Source organism: Diabrotica virgifera, chromosome 2 (genome assembly GCF_917563875.1).
Source record: "Diabrotica virgifera virgifera chromosome 2, PGI_DIABVI_V3a".
In the NCBI taxonomy this organism is placed as follows: domain Eukaryota; kingdom Metazoa; phylum Arthropoda; class Insecta; order Coleoptera; family Chrysomelidae; genus Diabrotica; species Diabrotica virgifera.
Window position 1 is genome coordinate 103,755,721 of NC_065444.1, and position 11,425 is coordinate 103,767,145.

An 11,425-nucleotide genomic window follows, 5' to 3' on the forward strand; every position below is an offset into this window, starting at 1 on the left:
AAGTTGGATGTTACAAGAAGGATTTCTTTACAGACGTAAACTAAAAGTAAAGGAAAATGTCGTTAAGTCAGAAATTACTTTGAACTGGACATATAATTTTAAAGAATCTTTCTCAGTAGAATACATAAATTTGGTAGTTATAGGGACTACTTAAGACCTGATGGTTACAGAATAACAATTTTCCTAATGTAAGTATGGTATTGAAAATGAGAAAATGGTTATTTTTTTTCCTTGGCAAGAACAAAAAATGGCGCTTACCCAATGTCCAGAATCCTCCGATATTGGAACTAAAACAGCACTCTCACCATAATTTATACCATAAAATAAACTTCTTTCCAACTTAAATGCATTCCTTTTCAACTAAATAATTATTTTCTAAATAAAATAAAATGGCTAGACACCGGTCGCTGGAAAATCACATCATTTGCAGACGGCTACCGAAGATCAAGTAACCATCAACTTTCACTTTCTTTCCGTCCTGTCAACAGGCGGAAATTGTCATTTACCCATGAGCCAACGAATAAATGTAAAATTCACTAACCATACTACCAACCAAAATAATTATAATGGGCTCAAGTTTAGATTACACTCTATGCGAGTGAACGTATACCGGGTTGCATACTTAATAGTTACAGAAATGAATCTTATAGTAACGATCGGGATACTGATCGTTACATTCTCCCATTACTTGGAAAAAAAAATTGATCTTATGAGCAATTTTTTTCCATATACACCTATAAATACCCAATACAAGTATCCATAGAGAAAATCACACGCTGTGGGATCCAACCCAGGCGTGAATAAACCGAATGACTAAAATAACCTAAGAATACTACACTACTCTAAACTAATCTATCGTTGGACACCGTCCAAACTCTTAGGACCAGTCCTCTGTGACCTATGCCCTAAAGTCCAAATTGTGTTCGAGTTGATTCAGTAGATTTAAAATAAACCCCAAATTATGGTCAACAAGAACACCATAACAATATTCATGAAGGCAAACCTATATATAACCTATACAAAGACTAACTCAAACACACTTACATCTGACTCGATCGATTATACCTAACCGCAAATTATGAGTCCTGTAAATGGGATTATCTTAATACTCCATATATCACATATAGTACCAACATACATACTTAAGGTTTCTATAACCCTTTGCTAAATTACATAATTCAGATAACTCCTAATCTCAAAAAAAATGTCGAATGGGACGAGTACTACACAATCGTTCTATCGATGGACAACAGATTTACATAGAGCATATCCAAAGTGAACAATCAGTAGATCTCGTGGCCAATTCTTGATAAGCCAAACATAGGCCATAGTATATATCAAAATAAATATAAGAGTTATTGACAAGAAAAGAAATTATTGTAGCAAGCCTTTTATCCTAAATTGATCCGACAGTGGACAACAGATTTATATTGAAGCATATCCAAGGTGGAACAACCAGGCAGATTTAAGTGAGCAACGCTACAACCTAGCACTAAATGTGCTAATAGTGATTACATATTGGGTACCATGAACCTAATTCAACTGATCATCCGAATTGTATCAGATGCTATGGAAGATCTTCCTAAAGGTACCTAATCGAATAGTTGACATAAAAGAAGTTAGCTCATTCTGGGATCCTCTAAATATAGCTATAGCTACAACAGATTGATAAGAATGGCCAGAAGAAGCCAACCAATATTTCGAAGTCATCACACATGAAATAACTCAAGAAGTCACATATTGATAACTCTTATAAATAAATCCAATTAAGGAAATACTAGAGAACAAGTAAATCAATTTCTAAAGAAACTGCAGATTAAGAAAATGTTCCCTAGTTACTCACAGAGAACAGGATATTGATCCTGACTCAAAGGTACATATGAACCAAAAAAAATTAAATTAGTTCCTCGGAAAGATGATGCTTGAACAAAATAATCCCTTGGTGAATACAAAAGCTACAATATTTCAATATAACAAAGAAGTTACCATCATTATCAGAATAATAAAATAGTAAAACTTAAGAAGGATAGATAAACATACAAGTTAAGACTAAGTCTCTTCAGAATGAATGTAAACTGAAAATCGAATAAGAATGCCTAGTGCATGATTAAAATAATGATTAAACATTCTATCATAAAGATTCAGCATCTGAACTAATTGAGGTATGGCTTGGAACTAGGCAACTGTGAGCAATGAAATCTGCTTCCTATCAGGTGCACAATCGATAAGCAACAAGTCTCGAACCCACGTATTTGCATAGCCAAGCTAGGCAAACCACTTTCCTAAGAAATGTTCACTACAATAAATAATGAAATGGTTTCATAGTCTTAATCATAAATTTGATCTCAATTAACTTTATCAAAATTTGGACACATGAGGTATAACTTTGGAATCACACTGTATACTAAAATTGCCTTTACCCAAACAAATATCACAATGACTTCTTTAGACAAAAATAAGCTAATGTACCAAGGAATCATGCTAAGCACTGAAATAACTTTCCAGTAGAAACTACAAATTCAAATACAAAACGAGATAATCCTAATCTAAACCTATTATGTAGATACCCTAATCTACAAGTGATGACATATATAAGCATAATCACATACAAGGTGTTAACAGTTCCATACCAGTTCAATAATAAACCAAATTAAGCTAAATCTCAATAATAAACTAATGGCATCTAACATACATAGAATATGGAAAGCTAGAAAGATTACTATAATAGATAAAACATAGAGTCCCTATCTGGTGACTAAAATCAAAATCCAATCATTAACCTATTCATTGCACAATCGAGTATTTCTGAAATTTATAAAGAGGAATTAACTTGATCAATATTGTTAAGTTAATCTTCTTCTTCTGACGACGAAGATGCTAAGTCGTTGACAGTATTATCTGGTAACAAGTCCTTTATATGAAATCGACCAAGCTTTCGGTTGGACGAACTATCTTTTAATTCATATATTAAAGGAGAGATTACTTTACTGACAACACATGGGACATATTTCTGACAAAATTTGGCAGAAATAGCATCACCTTTACTAGACTTAACGAAATTCCGTTTCAATACCCGATCACCCACAAAGAATCGCAAATCTCTTTTCCTCAAATTATATTGACTCTGTGACTTAAAGTAAGAAGATTTTAACTTCTTTCGGATGTCTGCAAATATTGGGGGTAAAGTCTGAAGATCATCTAAACGATGGAGTTTCTCAGAGATCTGAGGGAGATTTGTGGAATTGTCCGAAATTAAACCAAAATAATCACCAGACAAAGCAATATTTCTACCAAAATTCAAATAAGCTGGAGAACATTGAGTAACTTCATGGACCGAAGTTCTTATGGCTTGAGCTATTGAGTGAATATACTGGTCCCAAGCTCTGTGATCTGGATAAGTGTATGATCTAAGGGCTGTTACAATACTGCGGTTCACTCGCTCACTATGATTAGCTTGCGGATGGTAGGCAGCATTATAAAAGATCTTCTGAACTTTGTATTTAGTTAGAAGGTCTTTAAAAGCCTTAGACACAAATTGAGGACCATTGTCACAAGACACAATTTGGGGAACACCAAACAACAAAAAGACTTGTTCTTCCAAATATTTCACAATGGCAGGGACAGTGGCATTCCGAAGAGGAAAAACTAGTGGAAATTTTGTAAAGTAGTCCACAACCACCAAACAATAGGTATAGCCATTGTAGCTACGAGGATATGGTCCAATCAGATCCATGGATATCATCTGCCATGGGAAGTCAATGTTCCTAAATTACCCATTAATCCAGCTTGTGGCATAGTACTTGGCTTGCAAGTAGCACAAACTCTACATCTAGAAATATATTTCTTGATATAGTTGCGCATGCCAGGCCAATAATATAATTCTGCTATCCTACTAAATGTTTTATAAGAACCAAAATGACCAGATGTCACATTATCATGAAATGTACGAAGAATTTCATCCCGGTTTGCTGTTGGGACAACAATCTTCCAATCAGACATATTAGACAAAGTTTCCACTGAACTAACGACATGCTTATAAAGGATATTATTTTCTACTTTAAAATCAGGATACTGATCAGGTTCTTGGGTAACCTTTTCCACCATTTTCTGATACCATGTATCCGGAACTAAAGTGGATAAGTCAAGAAGATTGACATCAAATGTTCGAGACAAAGCATCAGCTACTACAACACCATTTGCCTTACGATGGACGATATTATAATCAAATGCTGACAACTTACAAATCCATCGAGACAAACGTTGGGATGGGTTACGCATAGAATGCATCCAGAGTAACGAGCTATGATCAGTAATAAGGGTACACTTACGACCTTCTAAATAGTACCGAAAAGCCTCCAAGCCATGAATAATAGCAAGGAGTTCACGCTCTGTAGTGGAATAATTTTTCTGAGCTTTATTGAGCTTCTTACTAGTATATGCTATGGGGTGTTCAGAACCATCTTTCATCTGAAAGAGTACACCACCTGAGGCGGTATTTGAACAGTCAGTCATGAGGTAGAAATGTTCACTGAAATCAGGTGAAGTCATGACTGGAGCACTAGTAAGAGCTTCTTTAATACGATGAAAAGCATCGTCGGCTTCAGGAGTCCAGGTGATAGTCTGGCCCTTTTTCCTATTTTTAAGGAGGTCAGTAAGCGGTGATAATAAAGTAGAATAAGAAGGCACAAATCGACGATAGTACCCACACATGCCCAAGATCCTACGTAATTGTGTAGTAGTTTTAGGAATGGGGAAGTCCTTAATAGCGGTTACTTTATCAGGGTCTGTTCTCAAACCTTGATGATCAACAACATATCCTAGAAATTTCAAATTAGGACGACAAAAATTACATTTCTCTAAATTAACCGTGAGATTAGCCTCTTTAAGGCGTGAAAATAATTTCTCCAATATATCAATATGTGAGGAAAAATCAGGAGTAACAACTATAATGTCATCGAGATAATAAAATACAAATGGTTCAAGTTGTGGACCAATAACCAAGTCCATTAAACGACACATTGTTTGCGGAGCTGAAACTAGACCGAAAGGCATTGTGACAAATTGAAATAACCCTTTACCACTGACAGCGAAAGCAGTATACTTCTTACTCTCTTCGCTTAACGGAATCTGTAAGAAGGCTTTGGATAAATCGATCGAAGAGATATATTTGGCATTCTGAAGTTTGCTCAGAATTATATCTATCCGAGGGATGGGATAAGCATCTCGATTAGTAGTGATACTATTAAGTTTGCGACCATCGAAGCATACTCTGAATGATCCATCCTTCTTCTTTGTCATCCATAAGGGACTACAAAATGACGACGTCGACTTTTCGATAATGTTTAAAGAGAGCATCGAATCAATTTCTTTACTTAAATCTGCTTGCCATGCCTGAGGTATGGGATATTGATATTGCCTGAAAGGAGTTGTAGTGTTCACTTCGATAGTATGGGATATTAAATGTGTACGACCTAATTTATCCTTGGAAGAGATAGATGAAAATTTAGAGATAATATTCTCTAACTGTTTTTGCTCTAAGCTAGACAAACTAGAGAACTCACGAATGGCACTTAAAGTTGCAACATTAAAGGAAGATATAAACAATGAAAAATCTGAGCAATTTAGTGTACTATTAAATGCATTCAAGAAATCCATGCCAAGAATTATAGAATTTTTAACTGAAGGTATAACATAAAATGTAATCAGTTTCCGAATATTGGCAACTACGATTTCTGTGTCAAATTTACCTGTAATTGACTGTATAGCACCATCTGCAGTAAAGACTTGTAAAGAAGAAATAGGCATAACATTAATATCCGTATTTTCTAATAATTTCAATGAATACGAACCTATTAAAGAAATGTTCGAGCCACTATCTAATAGAGCTAAACACGATTGTCCTAATATTTCAATTTCAAGATAAGGTCTATTATCGTTATGTTTCCTAACTAATAAAGAATTTAGATCAAAATCCAAAATATCTGATTTATTTTCAAAATTATCTGGTACTAACATAGACATATTATTATCATTTACTAACTTACAACCTGGTATAGAATTTGGAACTGTTTCCTCGTCTTGATTATGCTTATTACTAAAATTCCAGCTTAAGACTGGAGGGAATAACCTACGATCAAGCAAACCGCTCGAGTCAACTGAAGTGTTACTAACAATTACTTTTTCCCTGATTTCGGTTTGCGTGTTGGCCTCCGGTTGGAAGTGGTTCTTCCTTCCTGAGAGGTGTTCGAACTGCTGGCGGGTATTGGACCTGAAGCTTCGTCTACAGCTGCGGTCATATTCCCTGATGGGGCTGCTGTTTGAGGAACGCTCAGGGTACGAGCCTCTGCATGCTCGTTTCCCGAACACTTAAAACAATTTCGTTTCAGTGTGTTATCTTTACCACAACCGTGGCAGAAAATCCGGGTTTGGGGTCTAGAACAATCCCGAAATGCGTGACCAGCTTCCTGACAATTCCAACAAGAAAAAGAAGAAGTAGCCACAGACACATTCGGTGTATGGGGTCTAGATTGCCAAGAACGATTTCTCGAGGAGTGAGAATTAAAACCAGGACCAGAATTAAATCGCGAGGTTGTAGGAGGATTAAAAGACCAAGATAAAGTTTCCTCTAATCGTTTACATTTTTCTGTGAGTTCTTCTATACTGGCTATATCAACCAGTGCCAATTGGGCATGGTAAAAAGGTAGTAAACATTTTAAAATTATTTTTATTTTCGAACTATCCGTTAAAGGAGTGTCTAGTCGACTACACATGCCTAACATAGTGTTGATAAACATGGTCACTGATTCTCCAGGTTTCTGCTTGTGGTTCTTGATCTCGTCTAAGAGATCAGTTTGGAAAGAATAAGGCAGAAAATCGGATTTTAGTTTCTGAGCCAAACCAGTCCAAGTGGTAAAGCTACCACGGTTGTTCATAAACCACGTAAAAGCATGGCCTGTAAATAGTTCGGCAGAAGCCGAAAAAAAATCTTCCTCACTCACACCTCTCGAAACACGAAGACATTCTACCCTATCTAAAAATGAAATTACTTGGTCATAATGACCTTCACCAGAAAACGAAACTCCCCACTTATGTACCTGCACAGGCTTGGGATGTAACAAGGAATTAGAGGCTTGAACCGAAGAAACAGGAGTGGACGTGGCTAGAGGATTTACTCGAGAATCGAGTTCACCTTCTAGACTGAGTATCCTAATGGACATAGAGCGTTTGTAAAGTTGTTGCTCCTCATCTGAGCAACATAATAAGTGGACACGACCAGAGATATGAGCAAGACGTGAAATGTATCTAGAATACATGCTATCATGGACAGTCCCTCTAAAATTATTTATCTTTTGCGTAAGATCCTCTAGTGTCTCATTTATTCCCTGTTGTTGTTCCAGGAAAGGAATAGCTGCAGCTGAAATTTGTCGGAAACTCCTATTTCCTTGCTCTTGTTTAAGAGCACCACGCAATAGACTGCGTTTTCTATCACATTTAGCGGCTTCCTCAACCTCTATTTCCCTGATCCTCAGCTCATAGTCCAATTCCTTAACCAACAAATGTTCTGGCTGAAAGGTACACATGGTGGTAGTGAAAATTTAGTAACAATAAACCCAACCCAACAAAGACAAACCGAACCCAACCCAACAACGACCAATTAACCGACAATCTATTAAACGAGCTGCTAAACCGATGAATGAATAAACCGACAAACCAAATATAACCGATATATATATATTTGGGGTAGATATTTAAAATAATTCAAGCAAATATTTAGTGTAAATGTATATAAAAAAAAATCTTTGTAAATTATATATAGGTACAGAATGCAACAACTTAGCAAAACTATAGTATATTGCAGCTGCACCTAGATCAAAATCAGTAATGTACCTAGATATCAAAAAAAATAAATCATTCAAAATTTTCCAAACTAAATCAGGTATCACCAAACCGATCAGACCGAAATGTCAACCAATATACCTGTTCAACTATTATCCTACTCAAGATTTACGATTATTATTTTAAATAAATTAAAATAGTACCAATACAGCAATATAAGTGCACTAGTTTATTACTTTTTTCCAAGTAACGTACAAAAGAACAAACATATATCTCTATATAACTCTAAATTATACAACAATGAACCAGATAGATACTTACTAGAAAAGTTTTCAACAAAAGCAACCAAAATAAAAGAAGATAATATATTATACTGTCTTATTGAGAAGTCGGGTACCACGTTGGCAAGCGTCAATTGTAACGAATTATGTGTTAATTATAACAATTCTGTAGGTGATGTGGAAGAATATATATAAGCTTTGAAGGAGTAGCTTAATTGCTTGTTAAGTGTTATTGAGCTGGCTAGCTGGATATGTAAGAGACCTTTTGTGTGACTCAGGAAAGGATCAGGCCGAATTTGCACACCCGAAATAAGACGATAACTAGTAAAGTACTGAAGTGTTCAAGCAAATAAATTAAAAATAAAAAAGAATGAAAAGAAGAGAAATATTGACCAAGAAGATATTTAGAAGTACGGAAGAGGGCGCCTGGTGAATTTTACTTCACCGAGTGACTTATACTGCTGCTTGCATCTACTTATTACTGTTATAGTACTATTACTTTGACCTAGATCTGCGAATTTATAGGAAATAAAACATATATTTAGGTACAACTAACAAATTTAATGAAACAAACCTATAACCCCTATATACAATTTTTATACACTAGCTAAACCGGACGTACTAAGCTATGACACTCCTGTTGATAACACAGGTTTTTACAATATGTGAAAAATATGAAAAGAATGGTTTATATATGAAAGTTAATTAATGTAAAAATGTATGTACAAATTTGTTGTTAATGAAGAAGCCAATATTGGCTGACAATATCGTATCTGTTCGGAGGTGATAAACGTAAGTATAATACCTGACAATGAAATCAAAGTTTCGATAAGGATTCAAACTGAGATAATGTGCACACTATCTTTACAGATAGTTTATAATCCCCCCTACTATTTTAAAATAAATGAGCTAACCTTGAAATATAAAATTTTTGAAAAATTATTGTTTAGTTTAATTATGTTTAAGAAAATGAAGGTATACTATTATTAGGATTATTAAGTTATTGATACAAAAAAAAATAGGTAAAAGTGCAAATATTATTAAAACAAATTACAATCAAATTGACTTATAAAAACCTGTCCGGTCTACCAAGTGACCATGGGTTCTCCAACTCTTTCCAGGGAATGATCAGAGGCCCAAGGAAGGTAGCTTGCGGTGTTCCTCAACCTAGGAGGGAGGTGTATCCTTGTTACCAACTGGAGATACCTCTCAGTACCGGCGAATTCCAAAAAAATAAATTCCATAAAAACCAAGATTCCAATAAAATCAAAACTTCCAAATATGTCCCAAAATTTCCCACTCTTTCTCAAAAATTATTCTTATTTCTGTTGACTAAATCTTCTATTCTCCAGCGACTAAAAGAAAACAAAAATCTTTCAGTCATATTACTTCTTTTGAGTAACATGAAACACGGTATGTAGGAAGGTATTTATAAAAAGTTTGTAGAAAAAACTTGAAACAAAAAGTTGAATCACTGAGGTGTGTAATTGAAGTATGATTGACCTTGATTCTTTTTCCATGTGAAGACATTTGAAAAACTAAACTATGGTTAAGGATTACTTGTTGCAAAATATGATTGTAAAGTTGGATGTTACAAGAAGGATTTCTTTACAGACGTAAACTAAAAGTAAAGGAAAATGTCGTTAAGTCAGAAATTACTTTGAACTGGACATATAATTTTAAAGAATCTTTCTCAGTAGAATACATAAATTTGGTAGTTATAGGGACTACTTAAGACCTGATGGTTACAGAATAACAATTTTCCTAATGTAAGTATGGTATTGAAAATGAGAAAATGGTTATTTTTTTTCCTTGGCAAGAACAAAAAATGGCGCTTACCCAATGTCCAGAATCCTCCGATATTGGAACTAAAACAGCACTCTCACCATAATTTATACCATAAAATAAACTTCTTTCCAACTTAAATGCATTCCTTTTCAACTAAATAATTATTTTCTAAATAAAATAAAATGGCTAGACACCGGTCGCTGGAAAATCACATCATTTGCAGACGGCTACCGAAGATCAAGTAACCATCAACTTTCACTTTCTTTCCGTCCTGTCAACAGGCGGAAATTGTCATTTACCCATGAGCCAACGAATAAATGTAAAATTCACTAACCATACTACCAACCAAAATAATTATAATGGGCTCAAGTTTAGATTACACTCTATGCGAGTGAACGTATACCGGGTTGCATACTTAATAGTTACAGAAATGAATCTTATAGTAACGATCGGGATACTGATCGTTACAACTGGAGAAACCTTAGCACAAAATACGAAGATTTAACCTAAAACACTTAAATAAAATGTGGTTCCTTACTGAGTTACAGGGTGTTTTATCTAAAAGTTTCAATATTATTTTTGCTCAGCATTTTAAAACCATTCGACGTATCCTTTTCATACTTGGCAGGAGGTATAGGTACTGTACAAACTACTAAATTATGTTAAACAAACGTTTATGGCTATTACCAGAGGCGTACGACGGGGGAAAGTGAATGGTTGACCCTTTCCAAAAGCTACGCCACTGGCGAAATTGGTATTTGCGTTCAATTTTTGAATTCTCCAATACTTTTTATGAAAATAATATACTCTCCATTTGTAACTATAAAGTCATTAGTTTTCGAGATATTTGAAGTTAAAAATGAAACGACACGGTTATTTTGATCAGTGTATTGTGTCGCTTGATTTTTAATTTCAAATATCTCCAAACCTAATCATTTTATCGTTACGAATGAAGAGTATATTATTTACATAAAAAGTATTGCAAAATCAAAATATTACACTAAAATAGCAATTTCATCAGTGGCGTAGATTTTTAGAAGGGTCAACCAGCCACTATCCCCTGTAGTACGCCTCTGGTAGTAGCTAGAAACGTTTATTTATCTTAATTTAGTAGTGTGTACAGTACCTACACTTTCTACCAAGTATGAAAAGGATTTGTCGAATAGTTTTAAAATGCTGAGCAAAAATAGTTTTTAAATTTTTAGATAAAACACCCTGTAACTCAATAAGGAACCACATTTTATTTAAGTGTTTTAGGTTAAATCTTCGTAATTTGTGCTAAGATTTCTCCAGTTACTATATGGACAATTATTAATGAAACACCCTGTATATGCGGAAAAAATAGTTCAAGTATATCAATCTGGTTTCTGCATACAGAAGTCCACAAGAGACCAGTAGTACAGAGAAATAAGGTTTTTGTCGGGACACTTGAGCAGTCAGATTGCAAATGGATTTTTTGGGTACTATATACCTAATACATTATAAATACAAAAATGCCAGTCACAGTTCGGACGAAAAAC

At 34.7% G+C, this 11,425-nt stretch overlaps 1 protein-coding gene across 1 annotated transcript; it reads right to left on the bottom strand.

Annotated features, from left to right (window-relative positions):
• Nucleotides 1-6,173: 6,173 nt before the first annotated feature.
• On the bottom strand, nt 6,174-10,368 carry LOC126880156 (uncharacterized). Its single transcript, XM_050643910.1, has 2 exons — nt 9,957-10,368; nt 6,174-9,472 (listed from the first exon to the last, which is right to left on the bottom strand). Exon 2 carries the CDS (start codon nt 7,578-7,580, stop codon nt 6,174-6,176), a length of 1,407 nt encoding a protein of 468 aa, XP_050499867.1. The 5' UTR covers nt 7,581-9,472; nt 9,957-10,368.
• Between the last annotated feature and the right edge of the window lie 1,057 nt (nt 10,369-11,425).

What these genes read in the sequence shown, in the direction of transcription:
- LOC126880156 (XM_050643910.1), bottom strand. Translation starts at nt 7,580, where the DNA reads ATGTGTACCTTTCAGCCAGAACATTTGTTGGTTAAGGAATTGGACTAT.